The sequence below is a fragment of the Bos indicus x Bos taurus genome, chromosome 11 (assembly GCF_003369695.1).
Source record: "Bos indicus x Bos taurus breed Angus x Brahman F1 hybrid chromosome 11, Bos_hybrid_MaternalHap_v2.0, whole genome shotgun sequence".
In the NCBI taxonomy this organism is placed as follows: domain Eukaryota; kingdom Metazoa; phylum Chordata; class Mammalia; order Artiodactyla; family Bovidae; genus Bos; species Bos indicus x Bos taurus.
Genome location: NC_040086.1, coordinates 49,994,225 through 50,011,397, shown reverse-complemented (window position 1 = coordinate 50,011,397; position 17,173 = coordinate 49,994,225). Strand labels below are relative to the sequence as shown.

The following is a 17,173-nucleotide window of genomic DNA, read 5'->3' as shown; positions in this document are numbered from 1 at the left end:
CTAACTGTGCACTCTCCTTAGAAGTAGCACTTTTCACCCTACTGGGAAGCTGTGCTAGAGCAGGCAGTTCTGTGGCAGGTGCTCATTGTGAGTTGGGGCACATAGTCGAGGATGAGGATTGTGGGAGACAGCCAGAGCCTCAGGCAGTTTCATTCTGTTTCCTCTCTCTTGTTCTTGGAATAAACAACCACTCCTCACAAGTGGGATATAGATTTCTTACAGCTCTGCTGTTAGTTTCACTGGCTTTCAAATCAGCTAAGAGGCTTGTCTTCCCAGTATCTGCTCCTAGGATGGCGGTGCCCAATGTGGTTCAAACGCCTCACTCTCCAGGGAGGATCTCCAAGCCCATGTAAGCCCCCTCCTCTTCTGTGTCCCCTCCAACAGGCACAGATACCAACCTGATTGCTTCTTTCTCTTCCCTTCCTACCCAACTCTTTGTGAATCTTTCTTTATAATCGAGTCTTTTTGCAAGTCTCCAGTTTGTTTTCATGAGAGTTGCTTCACATGTAGATGTTTTTTTGATGTATTCGTAGAAGGAAGTGAGCTCAACATCCTACTCCATCATCTTGATCTCCCCCATCTTGTACTTTTCTTGTCATTTTATATTAAATTCTTTACTGCTTCTCAAATGTTTTTGTGTGTTTAAGAGTTTCACTTCTTTTTCACCCGTACAGCCATTTGGTTTCCCATAGAAATAGTCCATTTTTTCCTTTACTTCCTTTTTCACATAGTACTAGTTTTCTATTTCCATCTTTTTTTTCTAAATATTTTTATACCATTATAAGCACACATAAGTGCTTTTTGGGAAAAGTTGAGCTATAAATATAATTTTTAAAACAAACTGAAAAAATCATTGCCTGTATGTTTGATACTATGCCATGTACTGTGTATAACACAAAAATGTAAGAAATATTCTCTATCTCAAAAAGCTCCCAATATGCTTAAGAACATTGGTCCACTGTACAAGGAACAAGAAAAATCATACACAAATCAGAGAAATGATAGATTCTGGTACCACACATAAGATAATATAGCACTGTGTGTTTAGAAGAAAAGATAATGAGAAAAATAAGAACCTTGGTAATGTTTAAAAAATTAATTGTAACATGGGTGGATATCAATGGCCAGTGATTCCTAATTTATTTTATCTTATTATTTTTCCAGTGGAATCATATCTGACCTTTTTCCTGGAGTCCAAATTCCAGAACATGATTATGGTATATTGCAGTCAACAATTATAGATGTCATGAAGAAAAAGAATCTTCAGCCTGAAGCATGTATGGTTAAAAAAGTGATACAGTTCTATGAAACGATGCTAGTAAGGCATGGTGTGATGTTAGTTGGGCCAACAGGAGGTGGCAAGACCACAGTTTACCAAGTACTAGCAGAAACTTTAGGGAATTTGCAAAAACTTGGTGTAGACAATCCCTTTTACCAACCAGTTAAAACATATGTTCTTAATCCTAAATCAATTACAATGGGTGAATTGTATGGTGAAGTTAATAACATAACCTTGGAATGGAAAGATGGTTTAATGGCACTAAGTGTCCGAGCGGCTGTGAATGATACTTCAGAAGACCATAAATGGATCATCAGTGATGGGCCAGTAGATGCTCTTTGGATTGAAAATATGAATACGGTGCTGGATGATAACAAGATGCTTTGCTTGGCTAACAGTGAGAGGATTAAACTCACACCTCAAATCCACATGCTTTTTGAGGTAAATATATATTCCTTACTGTGGAGTGAAATCATTTGTTAGATTGGCATAACATCATTAATTTTTTTTTCTCTTAGTGATGTATCTTTGATTATCTGTAAGACCTACCATGGTGTTTCATTTATACACTAAATATTTATCAAATTTTCCTTTTATAATAGATTTTCCATTCTGACAACCAGAGTCTCTCAAATGTTCCTATCTCTCTATAAATGGGAAATAAAATAAATTCTGTGTTCACCAGTACTTGTTTCTTTCCCTTTAAAGGTAGTTATATATATTAGTGTCTTTACATGATTTGAAATGCTTTCCAAGTTAAAAATAATTGTTCCACTTAAGAAGAATAAGTCATCCCTCTGTGGTATGACTATTTGGTAATGGGATTGGAAAAGGAATGCCAGTCAAATACACTTTACAAAATATTACAGAAGATACCACCCCTGCTGTGTTCATTCACCAAACATTAATTGAATACCTACTGTGTCCTAGGTACTAGGCTATGCATTGGATATAAGAATAAAAAAGGTAAGAAGGAAAAAGAAGGGAATAACTATGTACACCTTCCCATAAGAATTTGACAGCATCCTTCATTTCAGTCGTTTTCCAACTCTGTGCCACCTCATGGACTGTAGCCCACCAGGCTTCTCTGTCCATGGGATTCTCCAGGCAAGAATACTGATACTGGAGTGGGTTGCCATCTCCTTCTCCAGTATCCTTCTATACTTACATATATTTATGTATATTTCTCCTTATGCCTCATTTAACTTTCCTTCTCCATTTTAAATCACTTATAGCTCGCCCACTCTCTTGCATGCAAAACCTAACAGTGTGTTACCTTAAACTTTAAATGCATGATTTATTAGCATTGAACTGGAAGGGACAAGGAAGTATCATGTTAGCCATTTCTTGTTCAACTTTTTAAAATTTTAGGTGCAAGATCTAAAGGTTGCCTCTCCTGCAACAGTCAGTAGATGTGGAATGGTATTTGTGGATCCTGAAGAGCTGAAGTGGATGCCTTATGTTAAAACCTGGATGCAGAGTGTTTCTAAAAAAGTAAGTGCAACTGGACACTCCCCACCCTTTCCATCTGTCAGGGCTCACCCTTCTCTCAAGAGCCCAGATAGCAACTGATTAAGACCTCACTGTGCTTGATAAAGGGAATCCCAGTGTTGGTATCTGGCCCTCTCCCTTGAATTCTTGGGATTCTCCAAGGAGGTTGTATACTCCCCATAGCTGTCTTCATTATTTATGACCTCAGCCCACCAGCCCACCTAGTCAGTCTGGTTTCTGCCTACCCTGCCTTGTTCCTCTTCTACCCTCAACTGGGTTCTCTCAAATACAAACAGAAACACTTCCTTTAGTTTCCCCAAACACAGGTAGAACAAGGAAGGGCATTTAAAATAAAAAAAAAAAAGACTCTGCAGAAGGCTTGAGTTAATGAGGGGGAAGCACAAGAAAGGAAAAGAATACTTAAATCCAGGCCAGGTCTTTGTTTTTAGATTTTAGAAACCCTAATGCCGCTGAGGGGCTTCCCTCGTGGCTCAGTGGTAAAGAATCCACCTGCCAATGCAGGATATACAAGAGACTCTGGTTTGATCCCTGAGTCAAGAAGATTCCATCTAGAAGGAAATGACAACCCCCTCCAGTATTCTTGCCTGGGAAATCCCATGAACAGAGGAGCCTGGCAGGCTACAGTCCATGGGGGAACAAAAGAGTCGGACAGGACTTAGCAACTACACAACAACAATGCCTCTGAGAGCCAGAAGGAAGAAAAAACCAGTTTGGTTTCCCATTCAGCCTTGTTGTTACTGTTGTTCAGTCGCTAAGCCATGTCCGACTCTTTGCGACCCCATGAACTGCAACACGCCAGCCTTCCTGTCCGTTGTCTCCCAGAGTTTGCTCAAACTAATGTCCATTGAGTCTGTGATGCCATCCAACCATCTCATCCTCTGTCGCCCTCTTCTCCTCTTGCCCTCATCTTTCCCAGCATCAGGGTCTTATCCAATCAGTCAGCTCTTCACATCAGGTGGCCAAATTATTGGAGCTTCAGCTTCGGCACCAGTCCTTCCAGTGAATATTCAGGGTTGATTTCCTTTAGGATTCACTGGTTTGATCTCACTATCCAAGAGACGCTCAAGAGCCTTCCAGCACCACAGTTCAAAAGCATCAATTCTTTGATGCTCAGTTCTCTTTATGGCCCAATCTCACATCCATACACGACTGCTGAAAAAACCATAGCTTTGACTTGATCTTAGGCCCCTTATCTAAGACGCATTCTAACCTTAGAGGTAGGATTCCATCCAAAGTGAAGAAAAACTTTTATATTATTATTCAGAACAATGCAGTTCCATATTATCTTCTATATCCTCTCCATTCTAAAATAAGATTTCTCTTTACCTTAACTTAACAAGGGCTTCCCAGGTGGCTCAGTGGTAAAGAATCTGCCTGCCAATGCAGGAGATGCAAGAGACTCCAGTTTGATCCCTGGGTTGAGAAGATCCCCTGGAGAAGGAAATGACAGCCCACTCCACTTAACTTAATAAGCAATCTTTTTAAATGTTTTTCACCATCTCATCTCAATTGCCATTCTGAGAAAGCCATCTTTCTGCCTCTCCCCTCCAAAGATGAGTCAGAGAATGATTGTTTTCCTCACTCTTAGGCATCAACATTTTAAGAATATTGTGACCTACCCTCAGGGCACCTTACTTTTTCCCCTGTAATCAGCTTCTTTAAAAACACCTTTATTGAGGTACAATTGACATTTTTTGTTGAAGTATAGGTGCTTTACAAAGTTTCTGCTATATAGCAAAGTGAATTAGCCACTCATATACATATATCCCTTCTCACTTGAATTTCCTTTCCATTTAGCTCACTATAGAGCACTGAGTAGAGTTCCATGTGCTATACAGTCTATTCTCATTAGTTATCTATTTTATACATACTGATGTGTACATGTCAATCCCAGTCTCCCAATCCATCCTATACCCTCTCCCAACCTTAGAATCCGTATGTTTGTTCTCTATGTTTGTGTCTCTATTTCTGCTTTGCAAATAAGTTCATCTATACCATTTTAGAGTACCTTAATTTTTTTGAAATTTTTAATGAAGTATAGTTGATTCACAATATTGTGATTTACAAAATTTGTTTCAGGTGTACAGCAAATGAACAGAAAACCTTGTTAAAGAAAGTAATTCTCAGAATTGAGACCATCATGTCCTGCCATAGGATGTTAAACCTTTCTGAATTTACTTTTTAAATAGATTTTATTATTCAGAACACTTTTAGGTTTATAGAAAAATTTAACAGAAAGTACAGAGAGTTAGCATATGCTTTCTCTCCTCCAAACATAGTTCCCACTTTTATTAGCATTTTTCTTTGGTGTAGGTGGGCTTCCCTGGTGGCTCAGATGGAAAAGAATCTGCCAGCAGACACCGGTTTGATCCCTGAGTCAGGAAGATCCCCTGGAGAAGGGAATGCCTACCTACTCCAGTATTTTTGCCTGGAGGATTCCATGGACAGAGGAGCCTGGTGGACTATAGTCCATAGGGTTGCAAAGAGTCAGACAAGACTGAATGACTAAGCACATTTATGTGGGTACATTTGTTAAAATTGATGAACCAATATGGATACATTCTTATGAACTAAAGTCCATGGCTTACATTATGATTCACCCTGTATTGTGCAGTTTTATGAATTTTGATAAATGAATATATCATGTATCATGCAGAATAGTTTCACTGCCCAAGAAATCTGTGCTCTCCCTGTTTGTCCATCCACACCCTCTCCCAACCCCTGACATTACTGATTCCCCTGTCTCCATAGTTTAGCCTTTTCCAGAACATCATATAGTTGGAATTATATGGTCTGCAGCTTTTCCAGATTAACTTCTTTCACTTAGTAATATATATTTACAGTTCCTCCATGTCTTTCTGTGGCTTGATAGCTCATTTTTTAGTACTGAATAGAATTCAGTGTTATTGTATGCTGAAGTTTATCACTTACCAAGTTTATCCACTCACCTACTGAAAGACATCTCAAAGTTTCCAAGTTTTGGCAATTACTAATAAAGCTCACATAAACATTCGTATATGTTTTTGTGTTGACATAAGATTTCAGCTCATGTGGATAAATACCTAGGACTGTGATTTCTCAATCATTTGGTGAAACTGTGAAGAAACTGCCGATCTGTCTTCCAAAGTGGCTGTACCATTATGCATTCCAAAGAACTTCTTTGTTACTCCACATCCTCACCAGCATGTAGTGGTGCAGTGTTTTAGATATTAGCCATTCTAATATGAAGGTAATGGCAATCCACTCCAGTATTCTTGCCTGGACAATCCCATGGACAGAGGAGCCTGGTGGGGTACAGTCCTTGGGGTCACAAAGAGCCAGACACAACTGAGCAACTAACACAACTCATATGTATTTGTAGCTCATTTTGCTTTCAGTGAGTAGTTTTCTTATATAAGATGTTGAGTGTTTTTTCATATGTTTATTTGCCACCTATATATCTTCTTTGATGAGGTGTCCACATCTTTTGCCCATTATTTTTGGGTTGTATGTTTCCTTGTTACTGAGTTTTGGAAGTTCTTTATATATTTTGGATACAGGTTCTTTATATGTATTTTGCAAGTATTTTCTCCAAGTCTGCCTTTCTTTTCATTTTTTTCAAATAATACCTTTCACAGCGCACACATTTTTAATTTCAATGGTCTAACTTGTCTTGCATGGTTTGTGCTTTTGGTGTTGTATCTTAAAACTTATTTCCAAATTGAAAATCACCTAAATAAATATTTTCCTCTGTTACCTTCTATGAGTTGATGGTTATGCATTTTACGTGTAGGTTTATGATCCATTTGGAGTTACTTTTTCTGAAAGCCATAGTATCAATGTCTGGATTCTCTCTCTCTGTCTCTCTTTGGCATGCAGATGCTGAATTCCAGCACCGTTGTTGAAAACACCATCCCTTCTCCACTGGATTGCTTTTGTTCCTTTGTGAAAGATCAGGTTGCTGTATTTGTATGAGCCTTTTTATGGGCTCTAACACCATTAACCTATTTGTCTAATTTTTTTGCCAACATCACACTGTCAGTTACTGTAGCTTTACAGTAAGTCTTGTCAGGTAGTGTCAGTTCTACTTTGTTCTACAATATTGTGTTCACTATTCTGGGCCTTTTCCCTCTCCTTATAAATGTTGCTCTCCCCAAAGTAAATTACTGGGATTTTGATTCAGATTGCATCAGCTCTATAGATCAAGTTGGTAATAACTAACATCTTCACAATATTGAGTCTTTATATCCATGCACAGTCTCTCCATTTACTTAGATGTTCTTTGTTTTCTTTCATCAGAATTGTGTTGTTTTCCTCACATTTCCTCTTGGAAATATTTTGTTTAAAATATGCCTATCTTATATTTTTTATACTAATTAAATGATTTTGTATTTTCAGTTTCAAATTCTAATTATTCATTGTTGATACATAAAAAAGCAATTGATTTTTGTATATTTACCTTGTATCCTACAACTTTACTATCAGATCAGATCAGTCGCTCAGTCGTGTCCGACTCTTTGCAACCCCATGAATCGCAGCACGCCAGGCCTCCCTGTCCATCACCAACTCCCGGAGTTCACTCAGACTCATGTCCATCGAGTCAGTGATGCCATCCAGCCATCTCATCCTCTGTCGTCCCCTTCTCCTCCTGCCCCCAATCCCTCCCAGCATCAGAGTCTTTTCCAATGAGTCAACTCTTCGCATGAGGTGGCCAAAGTACTGGAGTTTCAGCTTTAGCATCATTCCTTCCAAAGAAATCCCAGGGCTGATCTCCTTTAGAATGGACTGGCTGGATCTCCTTGCAGTTCAAGGGACTCTCAAGAGTCTTCTCCAACACCACAGTTCAAAAGCATCAATTCTTCGGCACTCAGCCTTCTTCACAGTCCAACTCTCATAACTACTTACTAGTTTCAGGAGTTTTGTTTCAATTCTTTGGGATTTTTTTGTATGGATAATTGTAAAGACAGCTTTTTTCTTTCTTCTCAATCTGTATACTTTTTTCCCCTTTTATTGTCCTATCATGTTAGCTAAGACTTTCAGTACTATGTTAATAAAAGTGGTGAGGGGACAACATTCTTTTTTAAATCTTTGGTCCTTTACCTTGAATAAATATTTAAAATGCTTCTTTTTATACTTTTTTCATTGTTCTTAATTATGGAAGATAATCATCAGTATAGAAGACTATGAAATACTTGTTGCCAGTTTAACAAATGATCATAAAATAAATACCTGTGTGTGTGTGTGCGTGTGCGCATGTGTGCGTGTGCGCGTGTGCGTGCACTCAGTAGCTTCAGTTGTCTCTGATTCTTTGTAACCCTATGGACTATAGCCTGCCAAGCTCCTCTGTCCATGGGATTCTCCAAGTAAGAATACTGGAGCTGGTTGCCATGCCCTCCTCCAGGGGATCTTCTGGACCCAAAATACCTATATACCAACTACCAGATCAAGATCACTTATCAGTGACCCAGAATCTTCCCATAGAATGTCTTTTTTTTTAATGTAACTTGTTTCATATCATGTGATGCTTACATCCTATAGTCTAAAAGTCACAGGATATAATGTAGTATACAAGTTTGAACCAACTACTTTTACACTTAATTATGTATTTTATCTGGTCTTGCTAAAATATCATTTGTTTGATTTTCAGCTAAGTGAAGAAACTCAAGAATATATATTGAATCTTTTCCAGCGTTATGTTGATGATGGTTTAAATTTTATCAATAAAAAATGCCACCAAGCAATTCCACAAGTGGACATCAGCAAAGTTACTACACTCTGTTGCTTATTGGAGTCTTTAATACTTGAGAAAGATGGAGCTCATTTGACAATGGTAGGAAGAGTTTTCTTACTGCTGTAAAGCTAGGAAAATGTGATTATCATATAGATTCTTTGCAAATAAACAATTCCAAACTTTATGTCATGCAGTTATTTGATTTTCAAGTTAATTTTTTAGGGGACTAATGAATGTGAATAGATTTGTAGAATCTCAAATTGGAAGGAATTTTACACTATAGTTTACTCCTCTACTCAATGTTTAAATTTCCTTAGAGTCTGTAACATATTCCCAGTGTGTGTCTACTTAAATAACTTCCTACAAGCATAGACATAGTTATAATAGTTGAAAGACACCCTTGAGCTTTTGTTTTCCATGCTTCTTGCCATTCATTTTCTCATCAGAGTATTAAATGTATGCCACTATAAAACATCACTTGGTGCACTATTGAATGAAATATAAGAAACATGCACTGTGCCCTTTTAAAAATACATGTATGGCAAAACCAATACAATATTGTAAAGTATTTAACCTCCAATTAAAATAAATAAATTTATATTAAAAAAATAAAATAAAAATACATAAGCCTAAGCAAGAGAAAACAGTCTTTAGACTTTGCAAATTAGGATTCTTTTATGCTAACACTAAATATTAAAAGTTTTTCTCTTTGTTCTTTCAGGAGCAAACAAAATTGAACACTGTTCTGTGTCAGACTTTTGTATTCTGTTACTTATGGTCTTTAGGTGGAAATCTAACTGAAAATCACTGGGATTCTTTTGATACATTTATTAGAACACAATTTGATGATAATCCTGATGCCAGGGTAAGAGCCAAATAAATTTAATTTTAACATAACTCTGAATCATTAAAATTAAATTTCAAGACTAAAACTTTCAAAGCTTTAGTTCTAGTATAAATATAAATTCTTCATTTGAAAGGTTTTTTAATTATTCACTTTCTTAAACTAGCAATAGATAATTTATTGTATTAAAATTTTTTAAGAATTCTTTCCAGGCCATATGAAGAATGTAAGGTGTAAAAGTGAATAAAAACTCCCTACTATTAAGAAAAATATTGAATTATAGCTAGTAAATTTATGTTTTCACAGTGCTATGGTTTAGCAGTTGTGAAATTACTTTGTGTGTGTTCTAAAACTGAGCAAATGAATCAGTATATTGAAGGTAATGGCAACCGGGCTTCTCACTGTTAAGAGAAGGTATATTACAAATATAGAGGAGAAAGATTAGAATGTATTTTGTGTTATTGGATTGGAATTAGAGGTTTTGGGACTCATGGAATAGATAGATAGATCATATGTATATGGTGTATATATCCATACATACATAAATTTCCTAGTTCTGTGTGCTGAGAGGAACTAGAAGCAATGGCACATCAGTAGCAATGAGCATACTTAGTTGCTGATTTCTGAATACTCTTCTCCATGAAAGGGAACCAAAGCACCTTAGTGAAATGACTGATTCCAGGGGGTTGAGGAAAGTTCAAAATAGGCTCAGAATATCTTATGTCGGATAGTGAATACGTGCTTGAAGAACAATGGCACCTGTCAAACGAGCACAGGAGCCAATTTAAGTGATTCCCATTGGACAAATCTAGGCATATTTGAGCATCAAGATAATGATGGTGTGGATCACAAGCTATTGAATGAAATAAAAGTCTGTGAGTTGATGCACATAAAAATACATGTGAATAAATAAACTAGGGAGAAAGAGCTCTTCCTTACAGGAGAATACCAGCTAATCTATGTAGGAGAAATGATGGGATTAGAAAGTTATTACTTTGAAACCATTGTAGTAATAATTGATTCAGGCAGGAATCACCAATGGTTGCAAAAACTAGTAGGTGAAGGTTTCTTATTTACATAGTTTCAAAACATCTTCTACAAATTACTTATTAGTTGTAAAGAGAAAAATAGTGTCGTCATACTGAAAAACCTTGTAGACACCATATTAACTAGGTGACCGATTTATCATCAATATTAGCACAAACCTGTGCCTTCTGATGTGGTACATGGAGAAGTATACAGCCTTGCTTCCAAGCTATTCCTTCCAAAATGCATAACCTTACTCTGACTACAACAAAGCTAGTGGAGGTGATGGAATTCCAGTTGAGCTATTTCAAATCCTGAAAGATGATGCTGTGAAAGTGCTGCACTCAATATGTCAGCAAATTTGGAAAACTCAGCAGTGGCCACAGGACTGGAAAAGGTCAGTTTTCATTCCAATCTCAAAGAAAGGCAATGCCAAAAAATGCTCAAACTACCGCACAATTGCACTCATCTCACACGCTAGTAAAGTAATGCTCAAATTCTCCAAGCCAGGCTTCAACAATACGTGAACCGTGAACTTCCAGATGTTCAAGCTGGTTTTAGAAAAGGCAGAGGAACCAGAGATCAAATTGCCAACATCTGCTGGATCATTGAAAAAGCAAGAGAGTTCTTATTTCTGCTTTTATGACTATGCCAAAGGCTTTGATTGTGTGGATCACAATAAACTGTGGAAAATTCTGAAAGAAATGGAGATACCAGACCACCTGACCTGTCTCTTGAGAAACCTGTATGCAGGTCAGGAAGCAACAGTTGGAACTGGACATGGAACAACAGACTGGTTCCAAATAGGAAAAGGAGTACGTCAAGGCTGGATATTATCATCCACCCTGCTTATTTAACTTCTATGCAGAGTACATCATGAGAAACACTGGGATGGAAGAAGCACAAGCTGGAATCAAGATTTCTGGGAGAAATATCAATCACCTCAGATATGCAGATGATACCACCCTTATGGCAGAAAGTGAAGAAGAACTAAAGAGCCTCTTGATGAAAGTGAAAGAGGAGAGTGAAAAAGTTGGCTTAAAGCTCAACATTCAGAAAACTAAGATCACAGCATCCGGTCCCAGCACTTCATGGCAAATAGATGGGGAAACAGTGAAAACAGTGAGAGACATTATGTTTTGGGGCTCCAAAATCACTGCAGATGGTGACTGCAGCCATGAAATTAAAAGACGCTTATTCCTTGAAAGGAAACTTATGACCAACCTAGATAGCATATTAAAAAGCAGAGACATTACTTGGCCAACAAAGGTCCACCTAGTCAAGGCCAGGGTTTTTCCAGTAGTCATGTATGGATGTGAGAGTTGGACTATAAAGAAAGCTGAACGCCGAAGAACTGATGCTTTTGAAGTGTGGTGTTAGAGAAGACTCTTGCGAGTCCCTTGGACTACAAGGAGATCCAACCAGTCCATCCTAAAGGAGATCAGTCCTGGGTGTTCATTGGAAGGTCTAATGTTGAAGCTGAAACTCCGATACTTTGGCCACCTGATGCAAAGAGCTGACTCATTGGAAAAGACCCTGATGCTGGGAAAGATTGAGGGCAGGAGGAGAAGGGGACGACAGAGGATGAGATGGTTGGATAGCATCACTGATTCAATGGACATGAGTTTGGGTAGGCTCCGGGAGTTGGTATTGGACAGGGAGGCCTGGAGTGCTGCGGTTCATGGGGTTGCAAAGAGTCAGACATGACTGAGCAACTGAACTGAACTGAACTGAACTCTGACTATGGATACACCAAGACTACTCAAACTGATGAACATTCCGTAAAATAAACTGGCCCATATTCTTCAACAGTGTCTGTCATGAAAGAAAACTGAGGAACTTTTTCAGTTAAAGAGACTAAAGAGATATAATCAAATGCAATGCAATATCCTGGATTGGATCCTAGACTGAAAAAAATATGGCTATAAATGACATTGTTAAGACTGTACTTGAATATAGAATGTAAATTGGATAATAGCATTGTATTAATATTCAATTTTCTGATTTCAATCATTTTAGTGTGGTTGTAAAATATCCCTGTTTTTTAGGAAATGCTCACATACTTAGGGTAGTATAGAATAGTGTATATAACTGACATCTTAGAGTAAGATAAACACTAAATCAAGAGGCAAAATGTGAACAGTCAGTTAATCTATATAAGGAATATATGGGAATTCTTTGTACTATTCTTTTAACTTTTCTGTAAGTTTTGAATTATATCAAAATAAAAAGTTACCAAAAGAAAAATCCCTAAGATAAGAAACTAAGGCCTATGGATTAGAACCTTCTAGTGGATATGAAACCCTGCTGGATCTTCAAGATCATTGTATCATAATTGGACAAGATGAACCAGGTTGAGGACAACTGAGAATCTGAGACAGAGAGACAGATCCCTCTGGATGAGGGGAAATGATCTGGGTTCATCAAAGGTCTGTGGGAGATGGCCCTCGGCAAATATTCAGTTCAACAAATATCTGTCAAAAATCTCTTACATGGTAGACACTATTCTGGATATGGGAGCTAAATCAAGTAACCAAAGTCCCTAGCTGCATAGACCTTACATTACAGTCAGGGGAGTCAGCCACAGACATATATACATCATTGACAATTCAGTGCCATGGAGATGAATAAAGCAGAGTAAGGATGACAGTACTGAGGGCAGGGGGAAACTTTTGTATATTAATATTAGTCAGGAAAGCTTTGCTAATTAGGTCATGTACAGAGTTCTGAAGAAAGTCAAAGTTCTAATGGTTCCGTAGGGGAAAGCATTCCAGTCAAAAGAAAAAGCAAATATGAATGCCTTTACTCAATGAATGATTGCTTGACAGTTTTGAAAAACAGCAGACTTGCGAGGTCAGAGTGGAAAAATCAAGTGGGAGTGTAGTATAAAATGAGGTCATGGAAGTAAGCAGTGGGACAAAAAATATAGCTTTATGGGCCATTGTTAGGACCTTGATTTCACGGTGGGTGTGATGAGAAGCTATTGAAGCATTATGACCTAAGATGTTTAGAAGGACAGTGCCAGCCCCTGTCCTGGCAGTGGTAATGCTACTTGGATAACAGGAGGGAGTCCAGATGAAAAGGTGGATTCCTCCTTCTGTCTGCAAGCCCCAAATGAATGGGCTGTTGGTTTTTTGTTTCTTGCCTCAATAAATGGTCTGACAGCCACATGGTAGTAGCCAGAGCTCAATGACTGTTATAGATTCTTCCTTCTTTACTCATCTGAGTTAAAGTGAGTGAATTTTTTCTTCTAATAAATTTTTTTCAAATATGGCTTCTTCTCTTCATCCTTGCATGCATGCATAGTAAGTCACTTTAAGTCGTGTCCAACTCTGTGTGACCCCATGAACCTGTAGCCCACCAGCCTCCTCTGTCCTTGAGATTCTCCATGCAAGAATACTGGAATGAGTTGCCATGTCCTCCTCCTCTTCATCCTTATTGCCTCTCAATAACTCAGATTCTTTTCATTTCTTTTCTGGGTTGTTAAAATACAAATTCATTATTCCCTTGCTTTTGGTCCTATCATTTCTGATTAAGCTATACACCATTATTTTTTAAAATTACAGTTTGCAATGCATTAATTGACATGAAATCAGTTGAAAGAGTCACAACCCAGTTTTTAGAAATGAAATAGAAATTAAGGAAACAATTCCATTCACCATTGCAATGAAACGAATAAAATAGTTAGGAATAAATCTACCTAAAGAAACAAAAGACCTATAGAAAACTGTAAAACACTGATGAAGGAAATCAAAGATGACACAAATAGATGGATAATAATATACCATGTTCATGGATTGGAAGAATTAATATAGTGAAAATGAGTATATTACCCAAAGCAATCTATAGATTCAGTGCAATCCCTATCAAGCTACCAACGGTATTTTTCAGTGAATTAGAACAAATAATTTCACATTTTGTATGGAATTACAAAAAACCTCGAATAGCAAAAGCAATCTTGAGAAAGAAGAATGGAACTGGAGGAATCAACCTGCCTGACTTCAGGCTACACTACATAGCAACAGTCATCAAGACAGTATGGTACTGGCACAAAGACAGAAACATAGATCAATGGAACAAAACAGAAAGCCCAGAGATAAATCCACGCACTTATGGACACCTTATCTTTGACAAAGGAGGCAAGAATATACAATGGAAAAAAGACAATCCCTTTAACAAGTGGTGCTGGGAAAACTGGTCAACCACTTGTAACAAATGAAACTAGAACACTTTCTAACACCATGCACAAAAATAAACTCAAAATGGATTGAAGATCTAAATGTAAGACCAGAAACCATAAAACTCCTAGGGAAAACATAGGCAAAACACTCTGACATAAATCACAGCAGGATCCTCTATGACCCACCTCCCACAGTAATGGAAATAAAAGCAAAAATAAATAAATGGGACCTAATTAAACTTAAAAGCTTTTGCACAATGAAGGAAATTATAAGCAAGGTGAAAAGACAGCCTTCAGAATGGGAGAAAATAATAGCAAATGAAACAACTGACAGAAAATTAATCTCAAAAATATACAAGCAGCTCATGCAGCTCAATTCCAGAAAAATAAGTGACCCAATCAAAAAATGGGCCAAAGAACTAAACAGACATTTCTCCAAAGAAGACATACAAATGGCTAACGAATACATGAAAAGATGCTCAACATCACTTATTATCAGAGAAATGCAAATCAAAACCACAATGAGGTACTGTCTCACGCCAGTCAGAATGGCTGCTATCAAAAAGTCTACAAACAATAAGTGCTGGAGAGGGTGCAGAGAAAAAGGAACCCTCTTAACACTGTTGGTAGGAATGCAAACTAGTATAGCCCTATGGAGAACAGTGTGGAGATTCCTTAAAAAGCTGGAAATAGAACTGCCATACAACCCAGAAACCCCACTGCTGGGCCTACATACTGAAGAAACCAGAAGGGAAAGAGACACGTGTACCCCATTGTTCATCGCAGCGCTGTTTACAATAGCCAGGACACGGAAGCAACCTAGATGTCCATCGGCAGATGAATGGATAAGAAAGCTGTGGTACATATATACAATGGAATATTACTCAGCTATTAAAAAGAATGCATTTGAACCAGTTCTAATGAGGTGGATGAAACTGGAACCTATTATACAGAGTGAAGTAAGTCAGAAAGAAAAACACCAATACAGTATATTAACTCATATATATGGAATTTAGAAAGATGGTAACGATGACCCTATATGTGAGACAGCAAAAGAGACAGAGATGTAAAGAACAGACTATTGGACTCTGTTTGAGAGGGGAGGGTAGGATGATTTGAGAGAATAGCATTGAAACATGTATATTTGTCGGGGTCCAGCCCCAGCAGGATCCAGGGGTACCCTCAGGATGCTGGCGCTGGTGATAAGAGAGAAAAAAAGAGAGAAAGAGAGAGAGAGAATGACATGGGGAGACCAAGCTTCGGTGAAAGAGGCCCATAACTTTATTTTCAAAAGGAACTTTTATACCTTGACTTGTACATAGAGGGAAATGAAAGATGCAAAGTCATGCAGAGTCAGCCCAAACATTACATCTGTTTTGTCTTTATTGAAACCAGGATTTTTTCTGCATGCCTTTCCCATAAACAACGTTGTGTACATTATCTTCTGGCCTTGGAGGCCTGTGGACATTTTATGACCGTTTTTTGATAAAGGCTGCTCAACCAGAAAAACTTATTTTCCCTTGAAGTGTTTTTTCTTTATATTTATAATTTATGTCAGCCTCAGAAAGTGCTAAAGAGAGTTACATTCTCACGGAGCAAAGGTGCACCAAAGAACTGATGCTTTTGAACTGTGGTGTTGGAGAAGACTCTTGAGAGTCCCTTGGACTGCAAGGAGATCCAACAAGTCCATTCTAAAGGAGATCAGTCCTGGGTGTTCTTTGGAAGGAATGATGCTAAAGCTGAAACTCCAGTACTTTGGCCACCTCATGCGAAGAGTTGACTCCTTGGAAAAGACTCTGATGCTGGGAGGGATTGGGGGCAAGAGGAGAAGGGGACGACAGAGGATGAGATGGCTGGATGGCATCACTGACTCAATGGACATGAGTCTGGGTGAACTCCAGGAGTTGGTGGACAGGGAGGCCTGGAGTGCTGCAATTCATGGGGTCGCAAAGAGTCGTACACGACTGAGCAACTGATCTGATCTGATCTGATACATATGCCATGTATCTGTATGTTTTATAAAACTTATAAAACTATTCCCATTCTATGACTTTTAAAAATTATATACACATATGCACAAGGGCTAGAAGAGAACATGGACAAATAAAAATCACTTTTAACTAAAAAAAAAAAAAAATTAAATAGCCACCATCAAAACTTTTAGTTACCACTATATTGGAGATATTAGCCTGTGCAGTAAGGCGGGGGAACAAAATAAAATATAAACTTTAGAAATGAAATAAAGCTGTCATTATTTGAAGGAAACAACTGAATATGTAGAAAATCCTAATAAGGTTTTTTTTTTTTAATAGAATAGAATGTGAAATAGAGTGATACTTGGGGTAAATATTATACATATTTAAACAAACACATCTATATGTATGTACCAGATCACCATGTGAAATTGAGTCACTGTCAATATCAGCAAGACCCTCTTTGACCCACCTTATAGAGTGATAGAAATAAAAACAAAAATAAGTAAATAGGACCTAATTAAACTTAAAAGCTTTTGCACAGCAAAGGAAACTAACAAAATGAAAAGACAACCCTCAGAATGGGAGAAAATAATAGCAAAGCAATTGACAAAGGATTAATCTGAAAAATATACAGGAAACTCATGCA

The 17,173-nt window shown here is 37.7% G+C and overlaps 1 protein-coding gene across 1 annotated transcript in view; it reads left to right on the top strand.

The window, feature by feature from the left end:
• The window catches only part of DNAH6 (dynein axonemal heavy chain 6), a 283,738-nt gene that overhangs the window by 124,865 nt on the left and 141,700 nt on the right, over window positions 1–17,173 (top strand). The window contains exons 34-37 of the mRNA XM_027555566.1: window positions 1,165–1,720; window positions 2,651–2,773; window positions 8,418–8,600; window positions 9,223–9,366. Of these exons, the coding sequence (XP_027411367.1) occupies window positions 1,165–1,720; window positions 2,651–2,773; window positions 8,418–8,600; window positions 9,223–9,366 (1,006 nt within the window). The remainder of the gene's footprint in view (window positions 1–1,164; window positions 1,721–2,650; window positions 2,774–8,417; window positions 8,601–9,222; window positions 9,367–17,173) is intronic.